The 20,297-nt window shown below is 45.5% G+C and overlaps 1 protein-coding gene across 1 annotated transcript in view; it reads left to right on the plus strand.

Annotated features, from left to right (window-relative positions):
- The window catches only part of IPMK (inositol polyphosphate multikinase), a 35,285-nt gene that overhangs the window by 2,198 nt on the left and 12,790 nt on the right, over positions 1-20,297 (plus strand). Inside the window, exons 2-3 of the mRNA XM_004942058.5 lie at positions 2,346-2,431; positions 17,261-17,357. Coding sequence (XP_004942115.3) covers positions 2,346-2,431; positions 17,261-17,357 — 183 coding nt within the window. The remainder of the gene's footprint in view (positions 1-2,345; positions 2,432-17,260; positions 17,358-20,297) is intronic.

Raw genomic sequence — 20,297 nt, forward strand, 5'->3', positions numbered from 1 at the left:
TCGCTCCTCTTCATTTGGGTACCTCTGTTACTACAAAACATGGCAAATGTGCCTTGAAGGATGTACCCCTGTCATTTGTCCTTGAACTATTTGCTGGTTGAAACTCAGAGCCTTCCTTCTTTTGCCAAACTTCCTCCTGCATGTCACTGTTGTGCTCGGCTTCCCTACTGCCCCCCCTCCCCATACAAACACATGGAGGACTTAAAGGTATCCACAGTATTTCTTTTGTTTTGTTTTGTTTGTTAAAGTACACCTTAAAAAGTCTCAGCCATCAGTTCCCTTCCTTTCTAGTAACCTTTTCCTTTTCCATTTACTCGCTGTGGCTGTCACTGCTGTGCAAAAGAAGGGCTCCAGCAGCCTCCCTGCACCACAGTTATCACACTTGTGGGCATTAGGAGTGACTCATAGCTGAACACTCTGCTCAATAGGGCCTTCCTCCAAAGAGAGCAAATCCTTTAGGTACTAAGGTACTGAGCTTTGGGCTGGGTACTAAGGTACTGAGCTTTGGGCCGTGGCTTTATTCCATAGGCAGGAAGAAAGAGGCATCACCTGTGCCTGGTGATGTTCTGACTCTTATTCAGAAATGTTAAATTGCCAATTCCTTAGTAAATGAATAATAAAACAGTATCGTTATGTATGCTAAAGAACCCCAGGAGCCCTCAGACAAAGCCACAACTGGTGTTGTTATGTTAGCGTGATCTGCAGGTGGTGGTATCTCTCGATGTAGATCAGGAGAAGATTCTGGATTTTGTGGGGGGTGTTGGAAGATGAGTCTTTGGCTTCCAGCACATCCCTGTCAAGAAATCCAGAGTGCGAGGGGACTTCAGACAGCATCATTACGTTCATCTCTTGACATCCACCTGGATCCACAGTGCAGTGTTCTGGTGGGAAGTGCTAAGTGTCATTGGTTTTCAGAGTCCAGGTTTCTCTTTGCCAATGGGATGGTATATGGGTTCTACTTCTAGGAATGTTTGCCTGGTCTTTCTGCCTTGTCTTATCCCAAGTGCTAATGTGTGTTATAAAACCTTTTTTAGTGCTCTGTTTGTAATTCATTCATTCAAAACGCATCATGTCATGCAGAAACTTTGTGCACTGTGCTAAGTGCTTTCCGGTGCATGTGGAAGGGTGCAGGGTGAAGCTGTTGTGTCTCGAGGATGTGACAGTGCTGTGTGCTTTCCAGAATTAGAAAAGCAGTAGAAAGCCCAGCTTTTGGCAAGCAACTTGAGTGTCATTCGACACATACTCTTAAAACCACTCTGTCTGGTGGCATAGCCAACTAATGAACAACTTCTGTACGCTGTGGTTGTTTCACAATAAGTATCTTGGGCTCTGCAGATCTTGCTTTGTTTCCAAGACTGCTCAACAGAGCCCATTCAGATGTTATGCTTTCCAAAAGGTGAAAACAATTGCTGTTGCAAGTGCAAACTGTTTTGGGGGGCACAAAGTGCCTGGCTTTTGTGCTGCTTCTCCTCTCAAGTGGTAAGCTGGAGATGGAACTTCTTTTGGATACAGCTGACGTATCTTTATCTTCCTTTTAAACAAAACCAATTACTCTGTGAAAAGCTGTGGTTAAATCCAAGGAGGACATTTCTGTTCCAGAAGTGGATTTTCCCTTTTCCCCTGTGCCTGGCCATGTTGAAATTCAGAGTGCATTTCACAGAGATGCAATTGCTGTTCTCCAGTGTTGTCTGCCTCCTCCACTACTGTTTCTCATGCAGCTACTCAGCAGCAGAGTGGCTGAGGCTGGCTGGGGAGGATGTTGTGCTTCTTCAGGGGCATGATGAAAATGGTTGCCTGGCTGAGGTGAAGCTCTCTATGTTGTGTTGTAACTATGGCTGATACAAGCAGTAGTATCTAGCTAGTGTGAAGTGCTACAGGGGTGTTACTTCCAGTAAGGTACAAGTGCTTGTATGGACATAAGTCTGCGGGCCACGTAATGTAAGCTTGAGAGAAATGTGTTAAACTTGGTACTAGCTCCTTTAACTTCTTGGTGTTGCTGGAAAAGCAACTTATCAGTTATTTAATAAAGGAGTGTCTGTGTAATCTTCCATAGTCAAGTGAATGTTTTTTTTGGGTGGAACTGTTAATGTCAGTTCCCTGTTACTGTGTTGGCCTTGAGCGGCGTTAGATGTGGAAAGTCATCGGATGGCTAGAAAAAGAGGAATGCAAGCAAACCTCTGCTAAGGGCTTTGTGTGGGAGCTGCCAATTTCTTCTCTACTGCGCACGTACTGAGAACAGTAGAACTGAACAAATAGGCTGTCCCTGATGTGTCTTTGCCATTTCTGAAAGAAATGAAAGCGCTCTCCCTTAAAACCTGTCCCTGAAGGAATTGCTTCTCTTGCAGGTATACTGCAGCATCCAGATGGGACTGTCCTGAAGCAGCTGCAGCCCCCGCCACGAGGTCCCAGGGAGCAGGAGTTCTACAACAAGGTGAGGGTCCACTTTGTTGAGGTGGCTGTTTTTCATGTACAAGTCTATTACTATTGCTGCTGTTGTTCAAGTGTAATCTGAATATCCAAATAGTACATCACTGACAGTCTTGTCGCAGTATCAATGCTGTCTAGATCTTTCCCCTCTTTCAATCTATATCCCCATGCTTATTTACTCATGGGATATCAGAGTTTTCATAATATCCAAGACTTGATTGAAAAGCCTCGTGTGATGTTCATCTGTGAATAAGGAGTGGTATGTGGGATCCCGCTGTTTTCTTTCTTACGCTGCTGACTGTCTTGGAATTGGTTGCATCTAAAATCTAGTCTTTTACACACCCATCCAGTCTGGTTTTATTGCTTTAAGTATTGCCTGTTCACCGTGCTAAAACCCAGTTCCTCCAAGATGTCAATAAAAAGAGCAATTCTCCAACTGCTTGAACTTCAGCTTGTTGTATTTTGCTTGTGAACCAAGCCTATTGCTCATCTCCAGTTGGCTTTATCAGCAACTTGGATAGCACACACCAGGAAAGCTGTTGCTGGTTATCTTACTTGAAGGTAAACTGTTTTTACGGTCTTGTTTCCTTACCAGCCATCTGCCCATTGTAGTTCATCATGTGTTAATAATATTATCTTGATACCTTTGTACCAGGTACAAATAACTGTAGAAATCTTCATGCACGATGAAAGAGGAGCCTTGAGATCCTCTTTTTGTTCTATTTTTTCTTTTTTTTTTGGAAGGTTATTAATGTATGCTACTGAAGATGTTACGTGTTCTCTGGAAATACCTCCCATAAAACTGGCTGAGCTACATACTGCGAGCTAACAGTGTGTTTGCATAGTAGTGTTACTTGATAATTCCCAAGATAGGACTGTTAGACAAAACAGCAGCTCTTGAGTTAGTTAGGAGCTCAGCGGGAGCCACTTAAACCTAGAATATTTCTCTGAGGTTTCCCAGTGACTCTTGTTTAGATGAGTTTAAGAATAATACAGTCCAGGCTGAATGGCAACTCTTCAGTAGAAAAAGAAGAAGGCGGCTTGAGCGGATGCCTGTAAGTGCCACGTTGGTTACTATACTGTGAAATCCCCAAGTACTATTGCTGTCTGAAGCCAGAGAGCAAGAACAGTAAGCTTGACCATGATTTAGATGTTAAGCTTTCTCAGCACAAGCTTTCCCACTTGCCTGTTGCTTAGACTCGTGTGAAAAGCTGTGAGCATGACCCTTGAGAAAAACTTGAGTTAAGAGTGCCCTTGTTACTCGAGCCCGTCATAGAGGGAGGAATGAGGTCCTAATGCTTCTGAGAGTTTCTCTTCTGCAGCCTTGCCACTTCTGACACTGAATTTCTTTTGTTTATGAGCTGTCTGGAAAAGGGGCTTGGCAATTCTTGAAGAATGGTGGGGAAAGGAAAAGGTGTGTACACAGTTGCTTGTGCATGAACTAGGATGCCTTTCCGTGGGAGAAGGGAAAGAGAGAAAATGCTTATGTGCTGTATAGGTGAAAGTACTGGAGAAAGGTCTTGGGGATTTCTAGCTCTTCAATGATTAACTCCTATCATGTTTGCTTTCAGGCAAGAACCACATAGTGCCAAGTATATATGCCTAAGCACTCCATATATTTCAAACAAGGTGAGGATTACTGCAGGTTGTAGGGTTTAGTGTAAGGTACGCAGTTCTGCATCCAGCTTCAGTTGATACACTGGCTTGTTGCTGCCAAGAGGGAAAGGCACTTCCTCCTGTTCAGCCATTTATCTTACGCTGTGCTGCTGTCCAGATGTGGATGAATACAACTGACTTGTTGGATGTTTTTTGTCGGTTAAACTGTTATGCAGCAAGACTGCCCCATTTTGGTGACTTAGCTCACTGCATTTCTGGTTTGCAAAGAGACTTTATTACCTTGGGATAGGCTAATGAGCCTCCAGAGAATGGGGGAAGGAGAATTTTACCACACCTTGAGACAAGGGGTTGTTTACAAGGCAGTCAGGTAGACAAGGTGATGAGAAGCAGTGCAGAAATGAAACAGTGCTTCTAAATAAACTTACTTTGAGGTTATCTTTTGGAAGCAGGTGGAATAGAAGTAGTGTCAAGTTGGAAGGCTAAATCTTTCTAGATCACGTAAAGCCTGCTGGGGCAGGGGAGTTGATGTGTTCTGTGTGGACAGAGCTGGAGTAGCTGTGAAGGTTGTTCATCGGGTCTTTGCTGGAGCCTTCATCAGTTGTATCTATTGCACCATGAAGCGTGTGAACACAGAAGAGTCCCAGACTGTCACTTGATGAGGACTAGACAGTGAGTCTGTTGGTAACATCACACCAGAAGGTTCCCTCTGACTGTATGCGGGTTAATCATGCTATCTTTTCATTTCTGCACCTATGGCTTCATAAGCACTTTCGACTGTTATATCTGTATTAATCCTATCAGTTACCTGTGCCAGAAGGAAGCCCTTTTTCACTTGTTGGTAAAGCAAACCACCTCAGCTGGAGCCAACGAGAGCTGTTGCAGTTCATGTAGCAAGATGGTGCTGCCTGCATCAGCAAAACACCACGAGTTTGTTCCTGTTGGACACGTGAGGGATATTGTCTACTGAGCACAAAGCAGAGTGCTGGCTGGTACAGCCCAGACAGAATGAGCTACCTGCAGTGTTTGGAGTAACAGGGATCTTAAGCAAAACACACTGTAGTGCAAAATACTAATAGTGATCTGAAACTACATTGCATATGCCAGCCTGCTCAGAAGTGGATGACGTTGGAAGAATCTCTCTCTGTCAAAATGGATAACTGGAGAATCTCTAATAATCCCTACTCAGGCTGCCGTTAATGTATCCTTCTGTTTTCCTGGTGGTATGTTTTCAGTTTAGCAGTTAAAGACAAGAAAAGGGAGGAGGAAAAAAACAAAGCAAACCTAAATACTGTTCTTCTGCCTTAGAAGATTAATTGATCAAATAAACCAAATTTTTCCTCTTCTACAGTAATACGGACATTCTCTACTGATGGGGAAATCACAGAATCATAGAATGGTTCGAGTTGGAAGGGACCCTGAAAGGCCATCTGGTCCAACTCCCTGCAATGAAAAGGGACACCCGCAGCTCCATCAGGAGCTCAGAGCCCCATCCAGCCTTTACTGAGGTGTCTGCAGGGACACCATCTCTCTGGGCAGCCTGTGCCACTGCTTTGCCACCCTTATAATAACAAAGATGTTCTGAGGGAGGGGAAAAATAGAGTATAATGAGTTCATCACAAGTTGCTCCTGTGATAAAATGAGAGGAATAAGCTGTTTGTAGCTGTTGCTAATAACTTGATGAATACGGTAAGCTTAACTTATCATTGGAGCTTGATTTTTCCAGTGGTAATGTCCACTTTCTATTGGATTCTGTAAATACCAGAAATAATCGAATTAGTAACGTCTGTTTCTGTTCCTGCAGACTCCCCTCCTGTACCTGAGGGTGTGAACTTTGTATGAAGCTTAGGCTGCATAACCACTGAGTATTTTAGCAAGTCTTCTAGTTCCATTACCTAGTTGAAGAATTGATTGACTTTTTTTTTAAGCCTTGAATAGCCACCAAATACTCCCTTTTCCGTAGATAGGAGCAGCAAGATCTGGAAGAAGTTATTGTAAGAGAGTGGTTGCAGTTCTTTAAGGAGTATCTGCACCGATGATGGGTTGTTTCCATCTCCTGTAGACTGCTTGGTGAGGAGGCGTAGGCGGAGGTGCTGCCAAGGACTGCTTTTAGAAGAGTTTCGGGAGGCTGCAGCACACAGATGTGGAAGCAGAAGAGCAGCAGTGTTTGAAAATTGATTCTAATAGATGTTGTAGTGGTGACCTGTTTCCAGTACAGAAAGCGAATTGCTGCAAGGCAGCGTGTGATCGTGATAGCTGCCTACACGTGCATACCAAGGAATCCATAAAAGCAGGCTACTTCTCAGTCTGTTTCAGTATTTAAGTTCAGCCTGCCTTATGCCAGTGCATGTGTACGTGCTGATACAGTCGGATTTAATTCAGCATTGCTAGCAGAAGGAAGGGAAGAAGCCTGTTGGCCCTCCGCATCTCTTCAGGCAGGTGAGTTGGGACCTGTGAACCTGGAGTGCTTGGGAGAGGTCAGCACAGCCTCTGGGTGAGGTGAAACCTTTGTGCTCTGCTGGGAACACAGCTCTGGTTTCAAAGTGCCAGGCTGTACCTAAGAGCACTGTGTGCTAACGTAACTATCCTCTACTATTTCAGAGCTATCGTGTGCAGTAGAGGGTTTTTATTCATTCGTCACATCAAGAATGTAGCTCAACAGAAACTGCTGTCCTGTCGGTGCCGTGAAGAGGGGGAGGAAGCTGGAATGTCATGCTTTAAATAGGGCAGCTGCTTCTGTGGGCCCACAAGGATAGGGCTTGGACAGCAAATATTTAAAGCTGAGGGAGAGAATTTACAGTTGTTGAAGCTAGCTTCCCAGCTACGTTTTCCTAGAAGCTGTGTGTTTAGCAGTAAGAGATGGAGAGCTTCTTTTCTTGCATGCAACAGGACAAGGGAAGGTTGCTGGGTGATTCAAAGTGATAGCTCCTTCAATTCTGATTTCTGACATTGGCTTCACGGGGCCCTAGACCTCTGTTACTATGTGCACCTGCTTTGAGCATTGCATACTGAAGTTTTAAAGGTTGGTAACTGACTAACTAGTAAACTAGGATTTGATAGTCAACGAATCAATGAATGTGCCCATAAACTTTTATTTCAATTGCCCTTTTGCTCTCCTACAGTAACTATGTGATGCTTGGGGTTCAAGAAGTACACCTTCCTCCCCTCGTTCTGCTTTTTGAACACTGTCCTATCTGATAAAGTTCTTGCAGCTTGGACAGCTTCCAACAGTTAACATTTTTTTTCCTCTTTGCTAGCAGCTGCATGTCAGAATTGTCATAGCTGGTGCTTGTGACGTTGCCATGTCATGGCTCCACGTAACGTTACCTACAATACTGATGTTTCCAAGGCTGTGATAAGGCAAGTCCTGCCCTCATTCTCACATGCTCTTGTCCCAGAGGTCATATGTTTAATTCAGGGGGATTGAGTAAAAAGCAGGCTGGGCTCTCTGTCCCAGCTCCAATCTGTCAGCCTGCTTACCTCTACCTCAGTGCCTGGGAACTGAGAGCTGATTGACCCTGCATAGAGTTGGGAAAAAGAAATTGCAGCAGTCATCTGGCCCTTCTGGAGAACAGATCTTCATCCCGTTGCTAGTTCATGACAACTCTGCTAACTGCTCTAGCAGTCGTCTGGAAGTTCAGAGTTCAAGCCCTGCTGCCATATAATGTGAATGCAAGGAAGCAGTTACCACTCTAGATAATAGAAATTGTTTTTCACTCGTGTTACGTGGCTTGAAAACAAAGCCAGGATGTAAGAGACGCAAATAACTCCGATGTGTAACAGAGGTTTATGTTAGGCGAGAGTTGGGTGCTTGAAAGCTAGGAAGTCATGGCTTCATGGTTGCCTGCACAATTGTTATTGTGAACTTTTGGATGCATTATAGTGTAACTTTCAATAGGGTGATGACCTGTCTTTGTGTGTTCTTTCCTCTAAAGAACTCAGTAACTCATTTTTACAGCCTAGACGCAAGGCAGAATTAATACTGCTTGTGCAGCTTTTTCTGTCTCTCTTGTAACTGTGAGTCTGAGTTTGTGAGCAGAGGATAACGTGTGAGTGTTAGAGAATTACCAAGTGCCTGAATATCGCTTGTGCTCCCGTGGTTACAGAGAAGGAGCAATGTGCAGGAAGTTTGCCCGTTCGGACCACTATCAAGGATCTTATCCTTATTTTGTTTAATTCTCAACAACCTGCTGCAGCTCTTCATTGCAGCTTGATGCTTTTTTTCCCCCCTTTTTGCATTGCCTAATTTTAATTAGCATTCACGCAGCTTCAGGCAGCGCAGAAGACTTCTAGCGACTTCCCTCCCCCTCCGTGGCATAAAATCAAGCCAGCAGCCTGAAAGATGTGTTTTGGCCTGGAAGCTTTTGCACAGAGTTGCAAGAACTGACTCATAATGCTCAGCCCTCTTCCAGCCTATCTCACACCAATCACGATAAGGCAGCCTGTGTTCTGTAAACTGTTCTCTGCTAGTGACAGAAGACGACAGGGATCAGGGAGGGAAACTGTGCCTTGCTCTAGGATGAATTACCCTATTTTGTTAACTCAGCTAACTGATTTTATAGTCTTGATTTAGATGATAACTCTTGACTGAAAAAGGAGTGGGTGATGGCCGTAGTGCTGCTATTGTGTACTAAAATATCCTTATCCTGTGATCAAGTCTCCAGCTAAGGTTCTGGTTGCAAGTCCTGTATGGACAAAGCTTCAAGAAATAGCATGCACAGTTCTCTTAATGTTGTGTTTGAGGGACGCAGTGCCTTGCTCAGACTTTTCATTACTGCCTTCAGAGCTGAAGCTCAGTATTTTGAAATGTTATCCTTGGCCTCATTTGGGTCTACTGCGCCTCCAGAAGAGGCGATGGTACCGGAGTATTACAAATTAGCTATTTGTAAATGTAGTGGTTATGTTCTGATACACTCCCTTTCTGCCCTTGGCACCATCTCCAGCTGAGAAGCTGTCCTGGAGGCATTCTGCTTTGTTGGGGTTATAAGCAAATTTAGGTTTCAAAACCTATGTGGGAAACTGTCATGACCGTGACCGTCTCTACTGCACTTGAAACCATGAGCCTGGGCAGCAGTATTGTAGTAAGAGGAAGGACATGCAGTACTCTTGACCTAATGAGAAGGAAATGACTTTTTGCCCAACTTATGAAATACTTACCACTTGTATTTGTTTATTTTCTAAATAACACCAAATAAAGAGGAATGAAGGATGAGCACAGTGAGTCTGCTGAGTTCCTTCCACTGTCTTATGAGCTCAGATTTTTTTGGGTTTCAGGTCACTGAAACAGCTTATAGCCTCCTATACCTGGACAGAGAGAATTACTAAGCATGGCAAACTTGTGTGAATCTTGGACCCTGCAGCAAAAACAAGTCTGGAAAGGACATGCTCTGCAGTAGGAAATGAACCATGAACCCAGGAGAGTCTGCTGAGCATCTGTTCTCCGTACTCCTTGTACATTGTGTGCCACACAATAATCTACAGTCCCCTTTAATAAATCTAAGACTCATAAAGAGAGACAGTAAAAGGCCATTATTGCAATTTGATGCTAGCAAGGAACTACTGGGTGGAGTTAGTAACGCACCAAGTAGTCTACAGTCCGTGCAGTGTGAGCAAGCAGGAAAACAAATCCTGTTCTCTCACCAACCTGATTTTAAGGGAGATTTCTGCTGAGAGCAGATAATACTGAAAACGAAGCAACCAAGTGTGGTTTTAATGTGCATATCCACAGTATGTTAAATTGGATGAAGTTGCAGGGTGACGTTTTTGCTGTGCTAGAGGGCTGTGCAAGCAGGAACTTCTTCAGATTTGATCAGGTGTTTAAGTGAAGTTTCAATTCATTTATGATGAACAGACCCCCTCTTGTTGAAGGCAGCAAAGCGAATTACTTGGCTCACCACATACCCCAGTTTTGTTTTCCTCCACCTCACTGCAGCAGACTGCTGGAAGGCTTGCCAGGGTTTTTAAATGCTGTTATTACTGTTTTTTTCTTGTTTTCTCTCCCCCTTCCTGCTGTGTTCTGTCCCAGGTGCAGCACTGCTGCTTTCCTTTCTTGCCAGCGGTGAGCAGGGGTTTGTTTGCAGGTTGGGGAAGCAGCTGATGAGCTCATCCACCAGATGAGTGAAAGGAACACGTGGGCCCGTAGCTGGTTCTGTAACTTCCAGTTTTGCATAGGGCAGAAGTGTGTGGGACTCCAAATGGTGCTGTAGGGATGGGATGGAAAAAGATTCCGGGGCTGTGGCAGCGCAGGCCTGAGTTGGTTTAGACTGCTGTGAAGCTGCACCTTCAGGGCAGTGCTACCGAAAGCTCTTTGCGAGGCCTGCCACTCGCAGTGGTAGATAAGAGAAATCCAACTTAGGTCTGTCAGGACTTGTCTTCCCTTTCTGTCTCTTTGAAATGCAAAATCAGATTTTGCCTATATAGCTGCTTGAGGGTTCCTCCCACCTCTACTTCTCTGTGACTGCCTAGCATGGCTCTTGAGCTGTGATCAGACTGTTCTTTAGAAACAAGGGGTAATCCTTGGTAGTGTTCACAGAAAGCAGGGCAGTGATGCTGGCTTATTTTCCTTTTAGTCCTGTCCTACCATTTTACTTTTCTTTCAGTACTCCCAGTGATAAACTTGGTAAGTAGTTGGATTTACTCCAGAAATATCTTGGAGCAGAAAGTTTGTATGCAAACACTCTCTCTACCATTATTTCAGCCTGGTTTTGCACCTAGCAGGATTTGGATGTCTCAGGGTCTTGGTTTCTCACCAGGTCAGCATCTTCCCTTAATACACAAAGCAGTACTCATGTTGCGCTGCTTCATGTGTTGCAGTAGCAGAGCTGTAAAGATAGACGAGAAACCGCTTGTTCCCTCTTCAAGGGAAATGTGGATTATCAGAGGGACTGACTGGCCTTAAGATTTGCTGGGTTCCTCTGGCTGCTGGTGGCTTGAGGTGTTGCAGTGAGTAACTCCAGGAGTGCGTCACTACAGCGCTGTTGGGCAAATGGTATATGCTGTTGAACTGAGAAGGAAGAGTAGGATTGTAGAATTATAGAACCACTTGGGTTGGAAGGGACCTTTAAGATGATGTAGTTCCAACCCCCTGCTGTAGGCAGGGACACCTCCTACTAGACCAGGTTGCTCAGTGCCCCGTCCAGCCTGGCCTTGAATGCTTCAGGAAGGGAGCATTCACAACCTCACTGGGCAACCTGTTCCAGTGTCTCACCACCCTCACACTAAAGAATGTCTTCCTAATACCTGGTCTAAATCTACCCTGTATGGGAACAGTTGATTCATGGCCTGAACCTCTGATTGACCACCTGAGGTGAGTGCTGAGTCAGCTGTAGGGGCACAGGTGAATGCAATTTCACCTGAGTGACCAGAAGGGGTGGAGCCTGGCTGCACCCCACAGAGACCCCATTTAAGGGCTGTCTCCTGAGGAAGAAGGATCTCTATCTGGAGATCACTCCTCTTGGAGCCTTTCTATGAGTCCAGGACACGGGTAAGCTCTTTATTTCATTACTCCTTTGTAATGCCATAATGTCTTTGGTCCAATACCTGTATACCTGTTTGCCATACACTACCGTCTTCCAGATTAAAACCTTTTTCTCTCATCCTGTTGTTACATGTCCTTGTAAAAAGTCCCTCCCCAGAGGGAGAAGTATTTAGTGTGTTACATCTGAAACTTCCTTATCAGATGATCAGCTAGGCAGTGGGTGTTTTTTGTTTTATTTTTATTTCAGCTGCTAGCGGGGAGTACCAAGTGTGATTTCTGTTCCAGTCTGTGCTGGATATGAACTGACCACACACAGGTTTGAAGTAGCAAACTTCATATGTGTCTTACTATGTATTTTTGGACTATATTAAATTTAAGAGTCTCTTGACCTACTTAGAAGGCAGCTTACCAGATGTTCGTGCTGTTAGTGCAAATACAACCATCTCTACTTTTCTGGGTATCTTCTTTAAGAGCGTGCTTATTTTAAAAAATAAAACCAAAAGCTGTGTCTGGTTACAGTGCTTGGGGGATTGAGCTTTATGGCATGTCCTGAAAGAAGAATTATCTCTGGCTTCAGAGAGTTCATTGACTGCAGCTCATCCCCGAGAGACATTGAACTTAACATCTAGTTGTGTTAAGGAGTTTTGAACTTGAGAGGGCAGGGGGAAGCTGAGTTCTGTCTGTGAGGAAACACAATCTCTAACTATGCAGCTCTCCCTGCAGAGGTCCTGATGCCCACTGCCCGGTTCTGTGCCCAGTTGGTGGCTCGTAGCAGATGCAAAGGGTGTGAGGGGGTAAAGGAAATAATTTAATCTTGCTTTATTGTTAGTGTTTTTTGACTTGGGAATCTCATGAGTTGAAAGACAAGGGGCAAGTTTGCTGTCTGGTGAAGAGGGAAGTAACTTCTCTTGCCTTGCCTCCGTAAGAAGTGCTCACTGGAAAGAAAAAGGAACCAGGCAGTGTGTCTGCACCCAGTTGACCTCTGGTGGTTTTGGAGCCCCTTGCTGCATGTGGCATCCACTGCTGTTCATCACGGCTGTGCTGTGGGGTTTGTTCAGCCTTGCCCTTGAGCCTGACTGCTGACTGTTAGCTGCTGCCTGCTGAAGCTTTGAAGCTCTGCTGTATGCTCAGAAACAGGTCAGAGTTTGCTTCATCCCTAGTGAAGATTATTCTGTACCTGAGGCTGTGCATTTTGCTACGGTCAACCTGGTTTTGACTACATAAAGCATATGCAAGTGGGTAAAATATGACTTAATCTTTTTTGGCAATGCTAGAAAATGACCACAGTGACAAACATCACCAAATAAGTATATATTGGGGGACATTTCAAAGCTCATTTTCACAGCTTTCATTTTGTGCAAGTTAAGGTGGCCGTCTGCTGTCTGTAACTCTTTTTTTCCCCCTGCATGTGGGCAGAAGGATGTAATTGTTGTGGGTGTACACCGTTATTATTTGCAAATTTATTTGCGTGGTCAGATTGTGGAAATGTAAACACGTCCTGGTTGGTTTTCTGTCTTGATTTTCTTTCTGCAGGCATCTTCTGTGAATAGTTATAATCTACGGCATAGCACAGCTCTATTTTCGTTGGTAAAATAAGCAACTCAGTGTAATAGCGTTTGTAAATGCTTAACGTTGGAAATTATTCTGGTATCAGAAGTTGTGAACACAAACAGGGCTGGCTCAGCTCCAGTGGTAGCCGAGGAGTCCAAGATAGGAGATAGAGTGTAGATAGGAGATAGGAGACCAAGAGTGGTGCTGCTGCTTGGAAAAAGAAGCGAGAGCTTTGGGTTGTGAAGCCGTGCAGTTAAGGATTGCTCCATTAACAGCTGCTGTTTCGACCTCAATTTTCTGGCCCTCATGCTTGCCTGGTATAACTGGGTGATGCAGGAGTCCGAAGGGAAATGCTGTGTGCGCTCAGGTAATTAAAGTTAGTGTTGTAATGCGTACACATAGGGAGACAGAATTAAGGCTGCACTATCATCTGTAAGCCTTAGGCTTGCTAATTTGAGCGTGTGACTTAGTAACTCCTGCTGTCTGGGAGCCTCTCAGAAAGTGCATGTGAAGCTGAGCTATGTGTGTACCCTGAGGCTCTGCAGGCAGCAGCGCTGCTGCCCCCGGGACAGCTGATGGCAGAGATGAAGAAGAAAAGGTGCAGTGTCACACCAGTACGCCTGCTCTTTCATTTCATGGTTTCTGTTCAAATGGCTCAAAAAATAAATGCCCATTGAAAACAAAGTATTTTCTACTGGTCTTCAGCAAATGGTGCTGATGCTGCACTTCTGTCCCGGTGGTGTCATTCCGCCTGGACTCTTGGAGGCAGGTCTGTGTTTGCTGTTGGAATTTCAACATGGGTTCTGCCCTCCCTCAGCCCCTTGTGTGAGTAGCAGCCTTTGCAGAACAAAGAAGAGCCGCTGTCGTGCTGCTGTGTTAAGTAAGGAGGAGAACATTCGCGTTCTCCCAAGCAGCTCCTGTCTGCATTTAAAAACCAGATGAATCTGTTGGATCAGATGTACCAAAACAGAGTGTACTTTGGATGAAAAGCGAAGGGATGGTGAATTCGCCTCAGAATTAAAACATTCTGAGTGGCTGGAAATTATGACTTCATGGTGTCCATCGGACTATTGAACGCCATGGAACGTATCTGGGGCATGTTCTTCCCATGAGCTAGCTGCAGCAATTCGTAATGGTCATGTTGTGAGCCCTCCAAATGTCAGCATCCTGTTTACTTGCTTTTCAGCCCAGAGGCGATTACGTTTTATGTCTCCAGTTTGTGCTATTGAAAGAATGTAGCCTGTGTAGGAGGGATACCTACCCTGGCTGAGCTGACGCTGAAGAGTTCTGGGTCTGTTGGATCAACATGTTACGTTCAGTAAAGCTACAAATAGCATATATTTATCGGTGTATGCTCAAGAAACGGGCGTTTTTACGTTCAGAAAGCAGCAGCTGCTTTTCCACTAACGCTGGAGTATTGCTGATATAAACAGAAGTACAGTAGTTCGCTTCTAAAGGTTGTTCCAGGGTGGGTGGCAGCCTTTCTCCCCCAACGAGTTTCTCAGCTCTGCCAGCAGCAAATACCTCCTGGGGTTTGGGATGCATGGTTCATTTCTTGTGTAGTTTGAGGATGTTTGTATCATAAATCCACTTACATTTGTCATTCCGTATGACATGTGAACGTGCAGCTTGCTGCTGGGTGGGGTGCAGGGAGCAGAAATGCCAGTCGTTGCTGTCTGAGGCCCTTTCTCAGCAGCAGCAGTTGTTCCCTCTTGCAGAAGATGGGTGTAATTCCTGAAAGGTCTGTTTCCCTTGCTTTTGCCCACGCTGAATGACTTCCTTTGATCTTTATTAACCGAGTGCTTATTCCTGTTTGACGGAGAAATATATTACGGGCTGAGATGGAGGTCTGTGTTAAGGTCAAGTAAGTGCTTTGTGTACGTTATGTCAAACTTATAAAGAGGGTTTATTAGTGCTTCAGGGGGCAAGATAACTTCTGGAGAGACAGAGGTGAGGTACTTCTTTCTGTCATGCTGAAGTGGTGATACTGAAGGAAGTATTACCACATTTACCTCTTATAAAAATGTTTGATATCGGTGTATTAAGGACGGGCTATTTAGAAGATAGCACTTGGGGAGCTTTTTCCCCCCAGCTGACCTTGACTTTGGGCTCCCACACCCACTTGTCTGGCAGTCTTTATCATATCCTACTGCTTGAAGTGAGCAAGAGCATACTGTTAGTTGTTTGTTCAGCCTTTAGTAACTGAACCCTGCCGTTGGGGTGGGGATGAACAAGTAATTCAGAGCTGGAGTCCTTCCTCTCTCATCTTGTCCTAAGTCTACGTGCAGTTTCCTTGTCAGGGCTGTGCCTTGGTGGTATCTGAATTCACCTTGGAGAAGAGCGTTTGTGCTGGGTGCACTGCAATCCCCATCAGGTGGCTGAGCTGCTGCCACACTGAGCTCCTGCAGCGGGCAGAAGTGGGGCTTCGTGATGTTGTCTGAAAATAAGCATGACGTGAAGTGCTTTTGCTCTCTGTGCTGGGAGTCCTGACCCAGAAATGGGATCAGTGTGGCTGTTGTGAAAGGTGGTAGCGGCTGGGGCCGTGCCTCGGCATCTGCCTGGGGCTGTTCCCCTTCACCTCAGGTGTTTCTTCCATTTCCCTCTTGAAGCTGCTAAGAGAGCTGCACTGTGGTGTCGCAGGGAGAGTACCATCTTCTGCAGGCAGCACCTGAGGCTTAGCAAAGGTGTGTTGTGTCAATGAGAAGCAGCAGCAGCAGCGCTGAGCTCAGGGGCGAGCAATGCAGGAATACTTAACATGCAGGAATATCGGCGTCCCAGCTTGTGTGAACCCACAGCCTGTGCGCCTGAGATAGTGGCTGTCAGAGGGTGTGGTGGTGGCGTGCCCCTGCTCTGCGTCATACTGCGTGTGTTGGTGTGCTTTGGGCTTGGGAGGTTCTGCCCGCTCCGTAGCATCTCTGAGATGGGCCTGACACCGGGAGGCAGTACAAGGAGTGGGTGCTGTTGGATGATCCGATAGAAGTCAGTGCATGTGTTGGCTGTGCCAGCCCGGTCACTGCGCGGTGCCATGGTATGGCAGCACCCCGACTGGAGCTGATGACTGGGCCAGCAGGGCTTGGGGCAATGCCCAGAGCAGCACCTTGTGTTTGCAGTGCAGTGCTGGTTGGAGTTAGCCCTGCGTGAGGTTTCTGTGCTGAAAACTAAATTTAGCACTAACCTGCACTGCCTAATTTTAGCTTTCTGCTGCTGCGTGAGGCTCTGCCTGGAGTTACACTGCAGCAGTGCCAGTGGTTGGGGCTGTGTGGGGTGTAACAGTGACGGGAGTGCGGCTCTGGGGCTTTCCCTCTCCTCAAGTGTCAAAATGCACACCCTTAGATTACTAATATTGATATGTGCACTGCTTGTAGGTTCCGTCACCCGGTATTCCCCCACCACGACTGACTAAGCAGTGAGCTGAGCCTGTGCTGCAGCGCTCCGTTCGGGTGCTCGTGTTGGTTTTGCATTGCTTCTGACTTGGCAGCGTGTTCTAACCACGCTTCCGTGCATTGGATGCTGAAGTGGGAGCAGAACTGGGGGCTGCCGTGTGTGACTCCTGCAGGGTGGGACACCGACAGCGGTCTGATAGCATCAGAGCTGAGGGAGCAGCGCAGGGATGGCTCCTGCATGCCCTAATAATATTGCAGCCTGCACTTGTGTGGGTACGGATCTGTTCATCTGGAAACCACGTTAGTCAGAGCTGCTGTGGGCTATCCCCTGTGTCTGTTTCCTGACCTTCTGGGGGGTAAGAATAACATCCAGGGAAAGAGTCTGAAACCCTCCAAACAACAGCAGTGGGAGCATGCAGTCCTGTAACAGTGTCCAGAACTGCATTTGGATGGTGACAAAACAGTTCCTCTAGGAACATAAGGCAGCTGCGAAGCCCAAAGTGTTCTTGTTTTTCTTACACTAATTGTAAATAAGTAAATAAAGAGTTATATCAAATGAAAACAAACACATTGGAATTGTTCTTAGGGTTGATACATCTTTTCCACTTCAAAAACTGAAAGAAGGGATTCCGCTCGCTTATCTCAGACTGTGATAACTCTCATCTTGTTTGTTTTTTAAAGGCAAGAGAGAAACCCCAAAAGTTTTGAAAACAAAGGCTGTAAGAAATGGTAATTATGGGACAACAGGAACTATAAAACGAACATTATAAACTCATTATCTGCCCTCCCCTTCTCTAATTTATTTCAGGTTTATGACTCTGATTGTTGCGACAGCGTTCTTCTGGAGCTGAGAGAGTATCTGCCAAAATACTTCGGTGTCTGGTCACCACCTACTGCACCAAATGGTACTGTTCTAATTTTATCTGCTAATCTAAACCTCCTGGAAAAATCCTCCAGAGCCTGATTTTTGGCGGTTGCAAACTATGTAGGCTTCTTTCCCTTTGACACCGCATTCCCGTTTGCAGTCGTCTGGCTGGATTTGGTCTTTGGGACCATTTCAGTTTGCAGTCGTCTGGCTGGATTTGGGCTTTGGGATCATCCCTGTGGGCTGGGAGCGATGGGGCACGGCTGTTCACATGGCATACATTTCCTAATGAGCTGAACCTGATGCTGTAGCCCCAGAGCTGCTGCTTTGGTCTGGACCATGCTGGAAAGCTGGGCTGGGTGCCTGTTTGTGTCTGGTGAGGTCACCAGAGCCAGAGTCTGACTCTGTGGGGAAGAAAAAGGATGGTTGGAGGTAAGGCCTTCAAACTGGGATCTGCTGCCACATCTCCTAAGGCATCTCCCATCGTTTTGCCATGTAATAGAAGAACATTGTTTTCGGTAGGTACGTTTCTTGAGAGTGCTCCTGGCTGTGCTGTGTTACTGCTTGGAGTCGAGCAAAGCCCTGGTATCTGGTACTCTTCAAGGGAAAATGAATATTCTCAATGTATATTTAAAATAGCAACATTTTTTTTCTGCTGCTCTTTCTTACTCACAGTGGGAAAGCGGAGCTTCAGGAACATACAGAAATGAAGATGCCAGCAAGTCTATTTAAATGCAAACACACCAAAATTAGAAGCTGTGCTCTTTTACAGTATGACTCTATCTTCTTTTGCTTACGCTGTCCCCGATAGACTTGTTTTCCCAAGACAGCAGTAAGGTGGCATCCAAAGGCACTGTCTGAACTCTGCTAAAAGAAGTGCAGTGAGGACTGTGGTAGTACCTCATGTGTTCTTGGCTCAAATTTGCCTTCACACTTTAATATTTGGCATGAACTCAAGTAGCTTTACCAGAGCTATCTTTTTCCTTCCCTCCTAATTTTATGTGTGTTGTGGAGCTCGCTTCACATTCCCTCCAAGGAGCAAATTGAGTTTTCCTACTCAGGATATGATCATAAAATATTAGAACGTGTGGTCTCGCTGAGCTACGCCAATTCAGCACATCCTTAAGTTGACACTGGAAATCATATTATCACTAAGGTTGGAAAAGACCTCTAAGATGATCTAGTCCAACTGTCCACCTATCACCACTAGGATTACCTAGGACTGTGGGGCTAAGCAGGAACCACTGTGGGTGAGGTGGATTTATTTTCCTAGAAAGACATTTAGGAGGAAATGTGAGGAAGCTATGCTTGAAAATGCAGGTGGGTGGATGGCGTTGCCATCTGAATGGGGTTAAGTGCAAATCAGAAACGAGGAAGGGTCACCTCAGCCCTTCATGAGATGAATTCAGGATTTGCTGTCTGGCACAGAGCAAGAGCGCGGACCCAAGTATGCAGGAGGGTTCAGCTGCTTGTTTTACTTCTGCTGAACTTCAGCCTTCTCTGCAGAAAAGGTGGAGTGATTCAAAATACTGTATCAATAAAAGCTTGTAAAAGCTCTGTGCTGTTACAGAGAAACAACATAGCTGGTGCTACTGCATGGGAGCCAGTGAGAGGTGGGTGATACAGTCTCCTAAAGTGGATCTTAAACTGTAGAGAGTCAATTGGATTTCAACTTTGGGTTCAGTGGCACTGTCAGCATCTGGGATTTGTTTATCAACAAGTGGAAGAGTTGAGAAGTTGTTATAAAGATACGTAGGAGCACACGGAGCTTCCTATGTCTCCTGCTGAGCGTTGTGCTGTCGCTGCATACTTGTTGCTCCAGCGTGTTCTTTGTGAGCAGCTTCACTGTGGCTCATTGCGTGCTGGGCTGTAGTTTCTGTTGCTGAAGCTGAGAACAGGGTAGATAAATACAGGCCACATGAAACCTTTCTCTTCTCTTGTTGCTGAGAGCAGCTGAGGCTTTTTCCTGCTTATTCAAATGTTTGGAGAGATGTCTTGTGAATTATGAAACGAAGTCAGATGCCTGGAGTTACTTTGTCACTTCTGACTCCAGCGACGACGGAGTACTTCTGCACGTACCGTACTGACGTCTGCAGCGGTTCGTGCCTCGCATACTTGCTGAATTCTGGTGGTCTTTCGCTTCATCTCCTTTGGGGCTGTAATAAATTATGTAAATAACATGGCAGACCACATCTTCCTGCCTCTCTGCACTGCAAAATTAGAAGGAGGGGAAGAGAAGCTCTGAGGAATGATTTGTTTAAATGCTTGAAATACATCTTCAGGATTGTCTCCCAAAGCCAAGATACAATCCTTATTATGAATTCTTTTCTCTGCAGGGGATTTTAATTTAAGTTATTTTTGGGTAGCTCAGAGCTTAATTCATTGGTACAAAGCATATCTGCATCAGGGATTTTTATCCACTTGTGCAGTAGAATGTTATTTTTCTTGGCGAATACAAATAGGTGGTTCTCAGAAGCACTCTGGGCTGGTAGCATTCTGCATAATGGTGTGGAAGAACTGAAGTGCATGAAAAACAGGCAGTTTGCTTTTTGGCAAGTGAGGAAGGAGAGCTCTCTGGTTACCAGTGCTCAGCTGCACGCTTGCTATAGACCTCAGGAAAGATACCTGGGCTCAAATTCTTGAAGAGCAGGTGAGCTATGAGCTTCCTTTACAAGAGGTGGAGCAGCAGTACCCGTGTGTGTCTGAGTCTGTGCCCCTGTCCATCTGTCCTTAATTTAGATCATCCTCAGTACTCCACAGGGTACTGTAGGGCTGTGTCCAAGGCTGTGGTGTACCGCAGTCTTGTGGATTTGGGGTCAGTTGACGGTGGATATCGAATGCAACGCAAACAAGAACCTCACGGAGCCCTCCCTATAGGACAAAAAGCTTTTTAAGCGTGGAGGTGTGCACTGAGCAGATGGATCAGAATCCTAGCTGAGCTTGCAGCCAGCTAAAGATGAACACTTCAATTGTAATTCCA

Source organism: Gallus gallus, chromosome 6, assembly GCF_016699485.2.
Source record: "Gallus gallus isolate bGalGal1 chromosome 6, bGalGal1.mat.broiler.GRCg7b, whole genome shotgun sequence".
In the NCBI taxonomy this organism is placed as follows: domain Eukaryota; kingdom Metazoa; phylum Chordata; class Aves; order Galliformes; family Phasianidae; genus Gallus; species Gallus gallus.